The sequence below is a fragment of the Thamnophis sirtalis genome, unplaced genomic scaffold, assembly GCF_051295495.1.
Source record: "Thamnophis sirtalis isolate CommonGarterSnake01/CBP01778 unplaced genomic scaffold, rThaSir2_p1.2 scaffold_7, whole genome shotgun sequence".
Classification (NCBI taxonomy): Eukaryota; Metazoa; Chordata; class Lepidosauria; order Squamata; family Natricidae; genus Thamnophis; species Thamnophis sirtalis.
The window spans coordinates 2,414,670-2,430,836 of NW_028261387.1; the positions used below are offsets into that span (position 1 = coordinate 2,414,670).

At 39.0% G+C, this 16,167-nt stretch overlaps 1 protein-coding gene across 1 annotated transcript in view; it reads right to left on the minus strand.

The window, feature by feature from the left end:
• Positions 1-16,167, minus strand: part of EEIG2 (EEIG family member 2) — a 34,562-nt gene that overhangs the window by 15,932 nt on the left and 2,463 nt on the right. The window contains exons 2-5 of the mRNA XM_087719204.1: positions 4,733-4,853; positions 3,076-3,105; positions 2,090-2,206; positions 1,488-1,534 (exon numbers count right to left, since the gene is read on the minus strand). Of these exons, the coding sequence (XP_087575330.1) occupies positions 1,488-1,534; positions 2,090-2,206; positions 3,076-3,105; positions 4,733-4,853 (315 nt within the window). The remainder of the gene's footprint in view (positions 1-1,487; positions 1,535-2,089; positions 2,207-3,075; positions 3,106-4,732; positions 4,854-16,167) is intronic.

The following is a 16,167-nucleotide window of genomic DNA, read 5'->3' on the forward strand; positions in this document are numbered from 1 at the left end:
CAGGCTTCATTACATTCATAACTCAAGGACGACCTGTATACTGTCCTTAAGGATGCACTCCAAAAAAGTAGCGGGATAGAAGAAAGAGGGGTAGAGAGGGTGGGAGAGAGGAAGGGAGGGGGAGGGTGAGAAGGAAGGGAGGGAGTGTATCGGGAGAGAAGAGTGGTAGAGGGGGAGGGGAAGTAGGGTAGAGGGGGATGATGGAGGGAAGATAGAAAGTTGGAGGGGGGTGGAAGAAAGAGGTGTATGGAGAGTGGAAGAGGTATATTGGGATTCTATTTTGGGGGGTATTGTTGACAAGAGGAATGGTTATGTTTATTGTTCAATGTTATATGGCCCCGGTTATGCACAGTATATATGTGACTGTATGAAAATGAAAAATGGAAAATAAAAAGACATTTACACTAAGGATGCCCTCCAAAAAGTAATAGTGCAGAAACAAACAAACAACGACGTTTCATTTTATTTGCCTATGCATTGGTTAACGCACCTACCCTGCAGTATACAGAATGCCTACAAATAAGGAAGAATATGAAAAAAGGAAGGAAATGATCTAGTTGCCTTTGAGGACTGAAACGTGGCTTTAAGCAGAATCCAGTTTTAATAGGATGACAACAGACAAATAAAGATCACTGCAACTGCACAGCAAATCCCTTGCTTACGTTGGATAGAATATGGAATTAGGTCACTAAAGCTAGTATATTATATTCTTAAACATCACAGTTAGGCAGCAAGATACATGCAGGTAGACATTCATAAATATTGATAACTAGCGTGATGTAAAGATCAAGGAACTGGCTTGGGGGCCTGGAAGCAGGGCAAACCAGATTCTACTTCTCCCTTAGGCATGGAAGGGAGTTGGGTGATCCTGGGGCCAGCCAATGCCTTTCAACCAGTGGTGGGTTTCAAAAAATTTTCGAACCTACTCTGTGGGTGTGGCCTCCTTTGTGGGAGTGGCTTGCCAGCCATGTGACCTGGTGGGAGTGGCTTGCCGGCCATGTGTTTTCTCTCTCTCTCTCTCTCCTTCCTTTTGTCTCTCTGTCCCTTTTTCCTTTTTTTCTTTCATCTCTCTCTCACTTTTTCTTTCTTTCTTCCTTTCTTTTTCTTTCTCTGTGTGAGTCTGTGTGTGTGTGTGTGTGTGTGTGTGTGTGTGTGTTTGTGTCAGTGGTGGGTTTCAAAAAATTTTGGAACCTCTTCTGTAGGTGTGGCCTGCTTTCCGGGTCCACTGGTGGAACCTCTTCTAACCGGTTCAGTAGATTTGACGAACCGGTTCTATCGAACCGGTGCGAACCGGTAGGAACCCACCTCTGCTTTCAACCTTAATCAGCATCAGCTCAGCTAACAGACAGCTAGAAAGCAAAACTCCACATTTCATCATGCTTTGACAGTGATTTCCTATAAGGACTATAGGCAAAGAAGTGCATAACAAGCAGACAACCAAGTGGGGACAAAAGCTAAGAAAAATATGTATATAAATTTAAACTTACGTTTTAAAACAAGGGTCTCCGGACATTAACTGCATGCTGATTAAGATCTATAAATCAGTAAGAATGAAATTTTCTAAAAATTAATTCAAATTGCAATTCCGAAATATGGCAAAAAAAAATCTAATTATATTCTATCAAGTGAATTACCAAACAGAGCTAAATGGATTATAGTTACGGCATACAGATCAAAACCTCTTATGAAAATCAATTACAAAGGCCTGATTGAATACCAATTTTATAATCAAATTCATTAACAAAGATTGTGTTATCAAAACCAGAGGAAAAAAGCACATATAACTAACGAGGGAAAAAATGTATTTGGGCAAACTAAGGTGCTATTTATACAATATCCCTAAAATACCCTTAATAATTTAAGCACTCATTTCTGATGGGTTTTCGCTTATTTACTATTTTTCATCAGATACCTTATTAAAACAAACTAATTCCTTTAGGTCCCATTTACGAATGGGGATGGAGGGGAAAGAGGAAGGGAAGTATGAAATATTGGCTGGCTGCTGTGCTTTGTTTTCCTATTAGCAATTAGCAAAAAGCTACTTCTAAAAACCCAAAACGGAATAGCAAAAAAATTCCCACACAATTACTTTGAGAATTGAATTGTCCTGCCTTGTGTTTTTGGTATCATAACCTTCCAGTAAGCAGCGGCGAGTGGTACTTCCTGATCCAGCAAACTCTGCCAGGTTAAGATCCGCAAAACCCAACTATTGACAAAAGAATGAAGTTAGTAATCACAGAACAAAAAAGGAAATCAAACACATTTAGGCTTCGTAGCACGCCTTAATCATCTTCGTGCTACATAAGTAAGTTTTATAATGCCTGATATCATTCATAACAATAAGAAGCCTGTACTGTAATATATCCCTAAACTAATATTACAGACATATATGTGAAAATGTGCAATGCGCTCTACATGGGGCAGCCCTTGAAGAGCATTCGGAGACTTCAGCTTGTCCAGAATGCAGCCGCGCGAGCGATTGTGGGTGTACCCCGGTACACCCACGTCACACCTATCCTCCGCGAGCTGCACTGGCTGCCTATTGGTCTTCGGATACGCTTCAAGGTGCTAGTCGTAACTTATAAAGCCCTTCATGATATTGGACCTGGGTTCTTGAGAGACCGCCTGCTGCCAATTACCTCCAACAGAGCCATCAGATCCCACAGACTAGGCCTCCTCCGAATTCCATCTACCGGCCAATGCCGATTGGCTACCACCCGGAGGAGGGCCTTCTCTGTGGCTGCTCCGGCCCTCTGGAACGAGCTCCCCGTGGAGATTCGGACCCTCACCACCCTTCAGGCTTTCCGCAAAGCCCTTGAAACCTGGCTGTTCCGACAGACCTGGGGCTGACGAGTTCCCCGTCCCCGCTCGAATTGTGTGGTTGTTGGTTGTTTTTAAATTGTTGTAGTTGTTTGTCCGTTGTTTTCCTCCTGTTTGTATCCCTCCCCTTACTTTGGTTTGTGAGCCGCCCTGAGTCCCTCTGGGAATAGGGCGGCATAGAAATGCAATAAATCAAATCAAATCAAATCAAAAGGAAACAAAAGAGGCATTGTATTACAAGTGATATCTTTTTACCTTTGCATAAGTCTTCCCTCCTTTTAATTCCTGCAACAAATAAATAGTTGTAGTCAAAAAAATCAAATCAAATGAAGTTATATGGATTCTTTAGAAGGAAACGTAGCAAGCAACTTCCTATAATTGGCTGCATTCTCTGTAAAATTTGGATGTTATACGATTGTTATCAAAGGGAAATGCTAACGCTTATTCTTCTAGGTCTGGATGAGGCAGAGTAAAAATAAGGAAAAGAAACCGCAGACTACCATCTCTTTCCCTTTCCCTTATTTATTTCGAATCTGAATCTCACAGACCTACTGAATCTGTGTTGTTAGAATGCAGCATTGGAGGCTAACTCTGCCCACAGCAAGAGTTTGATCCTAACCAAGTCGAGGTTGACTCAGCTTCCATCCTTCCGAGGTTGGTAAAACGAGGACCCAGATTAAGGCAATAAACTGACTCTGTAAACCGCTTAGTGCAGGGGTATCACAAACTCAATGTCGTTATGGGCTGCATCGGGAGTAGTTTGCCCTTGGGGGCGTGGGTGTGGCTTGGATGGCGCGGCTGACTGGGGGTGCATGGCCAGGGCAGCGGGGACCAGTCCCTGGTAGTCTCTAGGACGGCTCTATAGGCAAACTCTGCGGCCTATTGCAAGCCGGATCTGACCCATGGGTTGCGTGTTTGACACATATAAATACTGTAAAGCTCATTATGAAGAAGTAGATGTCTAAGTGCTATTATTATTGCTATCTTAAAGAATCTTTTTCACTTTTGAGACAATAAAAAGAATAATATGGATAAGTATTTGAGTGTATGTATGGGTGTATGCGCGTATAATCACAAATCTAGATCTAACTGCACTATCTTAATCCAACCTTCTTCAATTTAGTGCCTTTTATATATGCTGGATTTCAGGAATATTGAGCCAGAAATAGGACAAGTTGAGTACATTGACATATAGTGGAAATACACCAAAGGGAGGAGTAGCGGGATAGAAGAAAGAGGGGTAGAGAGGGTGTGGGAGAGAGGAGGGGAGGGAGGGTGAGAAGGAAGGGAGGGAGTGGACTGGGAGAGAGGAGTGGTAGAGGGGGAGGGGAAGTAGGGTAGAGGGGAATGATGGAGGGAAGATAGTAAGTTGGAGGGGGATGGAAGAAAGAGGTGTATGGAGAGTGGAAGAGGTATATTGGGCTTCTATTTGAGTTTGAGTTTCATTTTATTTATATTTCTGGGGGTATTGCTGACAAGAGGAACTGCTGTGATTATTGTTTAACGTTGTATGGCCCCGGTTATGCACAGTATATATGTGACTGTACGAAAATGAAAAATAAAAACATTTAATGAAGTATTTTAAAAAAAAAATAAAAAAAAAAAGAATATTGAGCCAGCATGCCTAGTTTACAGTTCATTATACACGGAGTATGTGCTGCAAGCCACTCAAAGCGCCAACATTTCAATATACGGCAATCATAAGTTCTTATTTTATGAATACTGTCCCAGCTATCAACTTGTAAAATACCTTATATGCATCAGTAAGAGATTAAGCAATAGCTAGAGCAGAATATGCTCGAACAATCTAATTTGAAATAACAAAATGAATAAATATATAAGCTTATAACTTAAATGGGATTTACAGGGACACAAGCTACAATACAAATGTAAGTACAGCATTCATTTATACCTTCCGTACAGAGACTCTGCAGATGCAGGGATCCAGAATCCCTGTCGTGGCACTGGCGCTTATTTTACATATAAATGAAAACCTCTTCTTCCAATGAACGCAGTTCGCCTGAACCACTTCCCTGTAAATAGAGAAAGGTTACAAGATAATTAGACACTGACAACAAAAGATTTGTTATTCTTAGAAAACAAGGCCTATAAAATTTAAGACGCCCTAGGTCAATTCCCGCCTACAATGATCAGAATCTTTATTTTAACCTTACTAGCCACATGGGATTATTATTTTTTTTAAAGTATATTTTTATTCTTTTTAAACAAAACAACACATACAAAAACAAAGCAAGAGAGGAACAAAGAACAACTTTCCTCCATTTCATCAAGCATGTCGTTTGATTACAAGTTTTCGTGCATCAATTCTTAAGCTTAGGATTAACATCACTGGTTTACATTAAACGTAACTGGATTATTTCGCTGTCATTGAGCATTATGTGTCCAAATTACCATTAATATTCTTTCATTTGTAACAATCCTTGTTTCTTTAAATTCATAATTATCTATCAAATAACAATGAGTCTTTAAAGTATTATGGTATCACCTATCTCTAAGGAGAAAAAGCGAAGATTAAAACAAAGAATTCCCATTAATTTATAATATACATTCATATTTTCAATTGACCATAATATCACCAATCATCCAGAATTCCAACAATAATTTTCCATTATTAATCCATATAGTGGTTAAGTATATATGTGTATATATGTGTATATATGTGTATATATGTGTGTGTATATATATATGTTTTATTTGTGCTGATAAATAAATAAAGGGAAACTAGTATAGATCTATTTCAAGCTATTTAGCTCTCATCAGCTAGCCATACCCTTACTGGGATTTGAACCTGGGCTGTATTACATATTAGGCAGACGTCTTAGCCATTAAGCCCAGTAAGGGTATGGCTAGCTGATGAGAGCTAAATAGCTTGAAATAGATCTATACTAGTCTCCCTTTATTTATTTATCAGCACAAATAAAACACAAATATAACAAAGGCAACAGTAAAAATATTGGGTTTCTGTCGTGATGGACTCTTGTGACGAGCATAGCTGGCTGGGGAATTCTGGGAGTTGAAGTCCACAGGACTTAAAGTCGCCAAGGTTGAGAAACACTGGTTTAGACCATTCAGTTCACATGCAAATGTTTTTAAAATGAAAATAAATGCATCTTCATTTCAAATAACTAAACGTACCAAGCATTATTCTGAGCAATATTATTACCCTTCTATCCAGTTTGTCTAAAATTTGATGGATATGGAATATGATATATTATTTACAATATTAAGGACCTGCCCAGAATTTTACTTAAGTCCAAAACATTCAGAGCATCTTTTCCATTTCTGTAATGGAGGAGAGAATTGTTAATTAGGTTCTGAATATCCAGATAATTTATTCTATCTAGAATTTCCTAGCGACCGTTCGAGTGCATTAATTTGTGTAGCAAATACATCCACCCACGAACCAAAACCTTTTTCTGGGAAGAAAATAACATCTGTGGAAGCCAACGGAGATTTTTTAAAATAGCAACAACAACAGGACTGCCACCCTTCTACCTGGCTTTTTGGTAGTACAGTTATTAACAATCTGATGAAATGTGAATCCTGAAATATAGATTATAGCAAGCCACAGATTCTACAGTAACAAATGTGACAATCAATACTGAGATTGAGGAGAAAAAGCTTTCCGAGCACCAATAATACTTCAGTAAATCAGGAAACAATGCAGTGGAAAAACTAACTTGATTCCACTTAACAAAATAATGACGATAATTTATAGTTTTATTTTTATTGTATTTTTTTTAGGGGAGAAGAAAGTACATTTTCACACAGAGAACACATTAACCGAGGAACAAGCTGGATTTAGAAGTGGCTGTTCTATTTTTGACTATGCTCTTATTCCACAACATCTAAACAGAAAAATACACTTCCGAATCATGTGCAAAGCTATATACAGCTTTTATAGATTTCTCTCTCACACACAGAATGGCTATTGTGAAGATTTTACTTTTGATTAGCCCATCACTGTATGCTACCTATTCCCATGGCTTTAAGTAGCTTATAATTTATTTTATTTCATTTTATACACATAAGCACATCAACAGAACACATAAACACATTAACAAATATAACCACATAACTTAAAAACAACGTAGGAACAATAAGTTCCATTGTATATCATCCCGCAGTTCCGAATCGGTTTCTTTGCAGTTAGTGTTTTCCCTTCTATACATTTCTATCTTGCGTTCATAATCTTGTTATTCATTGTCCATTTTTATATACATTTCTTTATTTATTTATACTTAGCTACTTATGATCAAGTATTATTTACCTATATTGTGCTTTATATTTTTGCTGTCATTTATTCTCTTACATACAGTTATAGGTATACATTCGCAGAGTTATTCTTTTTCTTTGCCATTCTTATATTATTATTATTCCATTTAAAAGGATATAAGGTATAATTTGGAGTGTATTGTTTACCAACCTTCACACCTGCTATGTCACCACCTTATTTTCTGTTTCTTTTCTTTTCTCCCTCCCTTCCTTCTCTACTTCCTTCCTCCTCTCCTTTCCCTTCTTCCTTCCCTTACTTCTCCCCTACTCCTACCCTCTGTCTTCTCCTTCCTACCCTCTCTCCTTCTCTTTTTCTCTTTTCCTCCCTCCTCTCCTTCTCCTTCTCTCCCTCCCACCCACCTCTCCCTACCTCTTTCTCCTTATGAAAGCTTATATTCTGCATATTCTGCTAGAAGAATAGTCAATTAATAAGTATAATATTACCGTTAGTTCAAGTATCAGAAATTTGAGGAACAGGTTGTGCTATGCACAGAATGAATTAAATAAAGTGTATTGTACACCTGCATGTAGAATGTATAAAACAGGGGTGTCAAATTCGATTTAATTGAAGGCTGCATCAAAGTTGTATTTGATCTCGGAGGGGGGGGAGGGAGGGGGTCTGGGGGTGTCTGACCAGGGTTGGCATGGCCAGCTAGATGTCGTTCATGTTGGGGGGTGCCTGTAGTGGCCTAAGCGCTTTGCCAGTGAAAATGGGTCTCCGATCAAGCTCTATTTTCAGCTGGGACGGCTTCCTGCAACTGGAAACTGGAGCTTGGGAGGGTAGGGAGTGGCCCTCGGGAGCTCTGCTTTCACTGGCAGAGGCACGGGGGGGGGGGCAGATCCAAGCACCCCACGGAGTGGATCCAGCCCGCATGCCTTGAGTTTCACATCCCTAGTTTAAAAAAGTAAAAATTTTTAATTCAATGAGCAAATGTCCCAGAAAACAAAGATTGAACTATCAGCAGAATAGGGTCGTAAAATATCTCCAGTAAGAGCCCCAAAAAGAACTGAATTTGGGCTTGCGTGACCAATTGAGAACGGATTGGAAATTAAATAAAATATAAATATATATATAAAGCAGCTAACTAAGGAAGGAAAAAAGGAGAATAGTCTAAAGCAGTGGTCTCCAACCTTGGCAACTTTAAGACCTGTGGACTTCAACTCCCAGAGTTCCTTGCTGGCTGAGGAACTCTGGGAGTTGAAGTCCACAGGTCTTAAAGTTGCCAAGGTTGGAGACCACTGATGTAAAGGAACCAAAAACAAAAAATACTTGGCAGTTAAGAGATCACTGAAAAGCAACGTGATCTGGGAACTGGGTAGGTCTAGCAGTCTAACAAACCAGGGATAAGATGATAGCAGTCTTCTAACATTTGAGGGGCTGTCACAGAGAAGAGGAGTTGACCTATTCTCCAAGGCACCTGAGGGCAGGACAAGAGATAACGGATAGAAGAGGAATCCCGCCTAGAATTAAGGAAAGATTTCCTGACAATGAGAACAATTAATCAGTGGAACGGCTTACTTCCAGAAGTTATTACTGGATATTTTTAAGAACAGATTGGACAGCCATTTGTCTAAAATGGTGTAGGGCCTCTTGCTTGAGAAGGAGGTTGAAGTAGAAGACCTCCAAGCCTCTTCCAACTCTGTTATCTGCATGATAACATAATATTGTCTGCAACAATAAATGTGTCGAGGTTGTGAGTATACAGAATACAAAGAAATCTTTGGTGGGGTAAAAAGCAACAGCAGAAGCAATTTCTATATTCTTGCATCATAATTCCTGAGAAAAAGTTAGCGGTGTCTTTTCCCAACTTTGGACTGGCAGTTCTCATCTTACAACCATCCGTTTAGTGATCATTCAAAGTTACAACAGCACTGGAAAAAAACTAACTTACGACTGATTCTTGTGCTTATGGCTGTCAGATCATCCCCACAGTCACGTGATCAAAATGTGGGTGATAGGCAACTGTATTTACAATGTATTTACAATGACGTATCCTGGGGGTCATGTGTTCATCATTTGTTTCCTCCCCAACTGGCTTCTGACAACCAAAGTTAATTGGAAAAGCTGGATTTGCTTAACAACTACATGATTAATTTAACAACTTCGATAATTTGCTTTACAACAGTGGCAAAAAGACTGTAAAATTGGGCATGCCTCACTGAACAATTTGGTCCAAATTATGGCCATAAGTCAAGGACTACCTGTATTTAAAAACCCACTTGTGTTTTTGTGCATGCATATGTAAAATGCACATGCATACGACCTCACTGGGATTTAATGAGCACCACTTCCCCCATTACTGTAATTTGTAAAATCAAGGACTTACTCGTAAAATAACTAGGGCATCAATTTCCCCCCGCACAAAATTATTCCCAAAGTTTATATGTATCTGGCCATTAAAATGTAATGTTCAAAGCCAAAACTTTTAGAGACAAGATTTAATTACCGCAAAATAAAACTTTCAGGCTAATTGGAAACATATTTTGAGTACAGACTTCGCTTCTTTGAGCATTCATTCATGTTTAAAAGTATCTTATAAGTTCTTGTTTTATATATGGTACATTCTAAAACTGTCCTCTAAATCTGTTTTTACATTCATATTGATTGGTTACCCTAGCAATGAACTATAATGACACTATAATCAGTGGCAACTGCCTAAAGAGCCTGTTGATGAAAACATTCCACCGTGAGTCAACTTCCTATGTACTAGAAATGCAATGTTTAAATCATCGCACGAATCAGATAAACAGATTCCAATTTACATGATGATGTTGTAGTTTCACCATCATTCTTCAAATTCATTTGAGGGCTTTTCGTTCCTCCCATGAGTTAGTTTATTGGGAGGAGGAAAAATGAATCATCAGAATGCACTGGAATTTCTAAAGACGCCCAAAACTGAAATTGCACTTTTGCTTCTTATTTTCAGGAGCAACTTTTTAATTTTAAAGAGAACACGCATAGGTGGTGGCCTGAACAGCTATCCTCCCCAACTCAATTCAGGAAAAATGGTGCTACGCAAGACTGCCTACAATCTGAAATCCATTTTTCTCTTTCAATCTGAAATGCTCAGCAACCTTAAACACTCAAAGAACCACAAAGGTCCCAACTGGGGGACCGAAGGTGGCGCAGTGGTTAAATGCAGCACTGCAGGCTACTTCAGCTGACTGCAGTTCGGCAGTTCGGCTGTTCAAATCTCACCGGCTCAAGGTTGACTCAGCCTTCCATCCTTCCGAGGTGGGTGAAATGAGGACCCAGACTGTGGGGGCGATATGCTGACTCTGTAAACCGCTTAGAGAGGGCTGAAAGCCCTATGAAGCGGTATATAAGTCTAACTGCTATTGCTATTGCTAACCGGAAATCTCCCATTCAATTCTGGAGCTGACCAGAAGTCCGGTTCCTCCACCATAGTCTCCTCCTAGCGTGGCGTCCTTCTTCCTCTACCTGTACTAACCGAAAGCCCTATCAGAGCCTACCCTATCGGAGCCTACCGGAAAACCTGGAGCTGTGGAGCCCACTGAAAAACCTGCCCCTTGCCACAGAGTCTCCTCCTGGTGTGCCATGCTCCCCCCACCAAAAGCTCCTCTCAAAATTGGGGCACCAACTGGCGATAAGGAGCCACAGCAGAGGGATGAAACAGCCATATCCAAAGCTGTGGATTCCCGACCATTGTACTAGATATATACCTGTAAGTCCTCACTTATCAACCAAAATTGGGTCTGTCAACTCCATTATTAAGCAAAGCAGACACCACATGATTGTGACTTGCTCCTCCTCCCATTGGCTCCCCTTGTTGGAAGCGGACTCTGAAATATGCAACTGGTGATCATGTGACCATGGGACGCTGGTACGACCGCAGAGGTCTGCTAGTTGCAAAATGCACAAATATTGATTGTGTGACCTTGGAGATGCTGTAAGTTGTTAAATATGAGAATTGGTCATAAAGTTATTTTTTTTCAGCATCTTTCTAACGTCAGATGGTTGTTAAGTGATGACTACCTCTAGCTTTGTGACTTCCCAAGCAATTCATTTTTTAGCCTACAGCAGGGGGAGGTTTACTAAGCTTCTGGTGGGCAACTATATTTAATTAGTGAATTGTATTTTGCTTGGAAGTAAGTTTTCTTTTTTTTATTTTTCAGTAGGCATTTGGCAACGACGAAGGAAAATCTATATTAGAAAGTGCTTACACTATTTAATTTTTTTCAGTATTTATGCTGACTATCTTGAGACTTCATATTTAATGTTACAAAGAGCATCACTTTCTAAACTTTGGTTTGGTATCTCATTAAAGTAATTAGATGAGTCACCTTTTTTTACTGTTAGTTCATAGAGCAGGATTGGCATAACTGTTTCTATTTTTTTTTTGCCTTTTTAAAAACATTGCCCGTTAACTTTTCAGATTCAGTGGTTGTGACTGGGGATATTTAATGAAAAGACGTGAATAAATACATGAAAATTTTAACTTGGAGGTTGAAGCCTACTGTATTTAGCAAATTACACATGATATATGTTCCCTTAAAGAAATAAAAGCAATGAGTTTGAGGATATAAGAACTTATCTGAATCAGAACAAAAGTCATTTAGTCCATTTTATGTCAACAATCCATTCTGTGGCCAGCTGGATGCCTATGGAGTGCACTTCAGCTACCTTTGTTTGCAATAATACTCTCCCAGCTTGCATTCCCTAGCAATTGGTTATGTTCCATGTAAGGCTGAAAGTTTGCTTTTTAAAGTATTTTAAAGATTAAAGATTATTTTGTACTGATAAAACTAATATAATTGCCTAATCACGACTTCTGCTCAATGAATAGGTAGGGCTAAGAGGACCTGTGCATGGCTTTGTCTTGTGCTCCAGGTATATCCATTCCTGGATTGGCAGATCCTACTTACAGCCACTCACACCCTGATTGGATTACTGCAATGTATTCCACTTAGGGCTGCCCTTAGAAGAGTATTAGCAATAGCAATTAGACTTATATACCGCTTCATAGGGCTTTCAGCCCTCTCTAAGTGGTTTACAGAGTCAGCATATCGCCCCCAACAAGAATCCGGGTCCTCATTTTACCCACCTCGGAAGGATGGAAGGCTGAGTCAACCCTGAGCCGGTGAGATTTGAACAGCAGAACTGCAGTCAGCTGAAGTAGCCTGCAGTGCTGCACTCTAACCACTGCGCCACCTCGGCTCTATAGCAATAGCAGTTAAACTTATATACCGCTTCATAGGGCTTTCAGCCCTCTCTAAGCGGTTTACAGAGTCAGCATATCGCCCCCAACCACAATCCGGGTCCTCATTTCACCCACCTCGGAAGGATGGAAGGCTGAGTCAACCCTGAGCCGGTGAGATTTGAACAGCTGAACTGCAGTCCCATTAGATCTGGTAGAGTAGGTGCCCCATTAGATCTGGTAGAGTAGGTGTGTTGTGGGTACCTTCACTTAGTGGGTCCCAGGAGGCATGCCTTTTATATCTTGGCACCTGCCTTATGGAATATGCTTCTCCCCAGAAGAGACCCGTTTCATTTCTTTTGATATTCTAAAAAAAATCCTCAAGACCAAGCTATGTTGTCAAGTCCTGGGGTTCCCAGGCAACCAGAGATTTGCTCATACGGCTTCATTGTTGTGGCGGCCAATGTTATCCATCCTCTCCTATGGTTTTATAATATTTATATTGATTTTTATATTTTGCTTTTATATCTGATTATTGTGCACTGCCCAGAGTTTCCTTCAATCCCTTACCCCATTCTCTATCAACCCCATCTATAAATCTCATCTCTCCATGTTAATTAGCGAAAGTCCAACAAGGATTAGTAGACACAACTTAAGTATTACAAACATGTTGCCTACTATAAACAATTTCCCCTTTTCTTCAAATAATCACAGTGCTCCCCACAAAACCCCCACAATTAAACATTACCAGAAATAGAACCCACTATTTTAACCTTGACTGTATTTTCTTTTTTCTTCTTCCCAACTATCTTTAAGTTCCTCAAAGAAGACTCTGCTGCTTTCTTGTATTTTCTTTGTTTCTTTTCTCTTAAAGGTCTAGTTATTTGTCTGGCCCCTTTTATAATTCCAGTGTGGTAACTGCAGCAAATGCATTATAATTAAATCTTCCACGTTGCTCTTTGGATTTATTATTTGTATATCTTTCTAAGTTTTTAAATCTTCATCAAATTTAATTTGTAAATCCATTATTTCCATTACTTTCTCATAGGTTATGATTTTTAAAACCCCTTGAAGTCAATTTCAGCTTTATTCAATGTGGGTTGTTCCTCTTCAAGAACATCTTCTGATTTTTACTAAGGAGTTAAATTTCAAAACTTCCTCCACCCATTCATCAAACATTTTATTTTAAGATAGCCATCTGGTGCTTTCTAGTGTCCAACTTTCCAAGTTATCCTATCTTTTTCAAAGGATAAACAATAGGATTTTCCCACAAGAAACTCTTCAAAGTCTTAAATCAAGTCCATTTAAGCCCTTAATCAATTTAAAACTTTCTAAAATCAATATGGTAATCACCCTTTTGCTGTGTATTCTGAAAAAAAAAATCTTACAGAAATTTAAAGTTATAATTTTTTTCTTATGGAAAGCAGAAAAAAGGTGTGTGTGTAAGTAAACTTCAGAGTGACTCAAAAGATAAACGACAAGGTTTGGTTGAACATTAAGTCCATAAAAGTCTATATTAATGTCTCTGAGTTTGGTGGAATCCAAATTGTTTGCAACTGACCTCAAAGGGTTAGTTTCTACTCTCTATTCCAGTGTTTCTCAACCTTGGCAACTTGAAGATGTCCGGACTTCAACTCCCAGAATTCCCCAGCCAGCGAATGCTGGCTGGGGAATTCTGGGAGTTGAAGTCCGGACATCTTCAAGTTGCCAAGGTTGAGAAACACTGCTCTATTCACACACACAAAAATCCAGCTTCCTAGAATACATATGGGAGATATCAAGATTTCTCCTTGCTTTTGGCAGTGTGTGTCCAGCATCTGTTTTTAACTGAAATATACTCTATTCTGAAAAGACTAGCTTGCAGTAACACTGCAAAAATCTGCAGTTGATACAAGGCTGACATAATTCCTCAAGATAAAAATCTGAGACATGATGTAGTTCGAGCTGAGAAATACTTCCATTGATTGATTGATTGATCGATCATATTTAGAGACTGCCCATCTCACTCACAGAATGATATTGATCAAGAGATAAACATATACTTAAATCTGAAGTTTGGCTGAGATATTACAACAGGACAGTTTAAAAAGCAATATTTAGAGTGATAAACTAAATTGTCTCTATTCTAGAAACCTATTTATCAGAGTCTATAAAACAACCGTATTTCATGGCATTTTAAGAGACTATCAATACATTTGTGACATTGTGAGGAGTAGAATTAAAAGCATGAAATATTTAAAACTGTTATCATAATTAATGGTTTAAATTAAATGAACAATAAATATTAAAATGCTGGTATTTGATCAAGATTTGAATCTAAACCTTCAACCAATTGGGGACCTACTATTAAACACGAAAAGCTTTTGAATCTACTGCTTCTTTTTATTATTCTCTAATTAAATAGTGAAAAGGGAATATAAAATTTTCACCCCTCGGGTGCTTAACCAAGTAAGGAGTTGAATCCAGGCTATTTATTTCTACCCAGCAATAAAATAAAATAAATAAAATCACAGTAACTGAAAATTCTGTTATGTGACCTATGGTATATTTTACAGACACAGGTTACAATTTTCGACTTCTTCTCTCCCTAACAGAAATAACTAATCCTGATTGCAAGGCAAGATGATCTATTAGTTGATCACAGGATAATGTTGATACTATTGTTGATACCACTGCAATAGATGTCAATTCAATGGCATTCTATCCACCAACAGGAAAATTACATTTTTAAACATAGGAATGTCAAGCAATATGTCTCATCTCTTCAGTTCCTGTGATATCGCTGTAGATAGTGTAAAACAAGGGTCTTCAACCCCCGGGCCATGGCCCACTACTGGCCTGTTCGGAACTGGGCAGTGCAAACAGTTGGGCAGCGCACACTCAGCTGAGGTGGCGCAGTGGTTAGGGTGCAGTACTGCAGGCCACTTCAGCTGACTGTTATCCGCAGTTCAGCGGTTCTAATCTCACCGGCTCAAGGTTGACTCAGCCTTCCATCCTTCCGAGGTGGGTGAAATGAGGAGCCAGACTGTGGGGGCGATATGCTGACTCTGTAAACCGCTTAGAGAGGGCTGAAAGCCCTATGAAGCAGTATATAAGTCTAACTGCTATTGCTATTGACTTATGTGAGTGACTGGCTGGCACGCATGCATGCAGCTCGACTTTCACAAGCAGCAGGCTGGTTCTCCTCTTCCCGCCAGCTGGTCCCCCCAAGTCGTAAAACGGGGACCACTGGTATAAAATACAGCTATTGTGTCAGTCTAAGGAACTCAGAAGGCAAAGGAGATAAGGCCACAGAAGCATTAGCCAGCAACCTAAGTATTTTATTCTTTTGTTATTTTTCTTCATTGGGGAAAACTGGGGGAGTGGTTATAGATACTGGCACTCCATTTTTAATTCAACTTTATGAATGCAAAGGAATGATATATATATATATATATATATATATATATATATATATATATATATATATATATATATATATATATATATATATAATTACATATAGCATAGCTACTGGCTAGTAAAATGTAACTCTGGCTCAGTCTGCATTTTCATATACTGCAACAATGACACATAATTGATACTTATGCCCATACTAATGAAACAGAAAGTATTTATGCGTATAAAATAAAATAAACAGAACCCTCTGCTTTACAAATTTAAACCAGTAAACACATACTACAGTATGCACATAGTTAGCAACACTTTGCCAAATTTAAAAAAAAAGCTAAGCAAAATTGGATGGAGATTCCAGGAAATAACTGAATGCTAACTGGGGAAGTTGAAAAAAAAATATTCAGGAGAAATGAAATGTCAAACCACTTCTGTTTTGCTGCCAAATGCAAATAGACGAAGGAGTTACTGAAATGATTAGGAGTCAAGCTCTTAAACC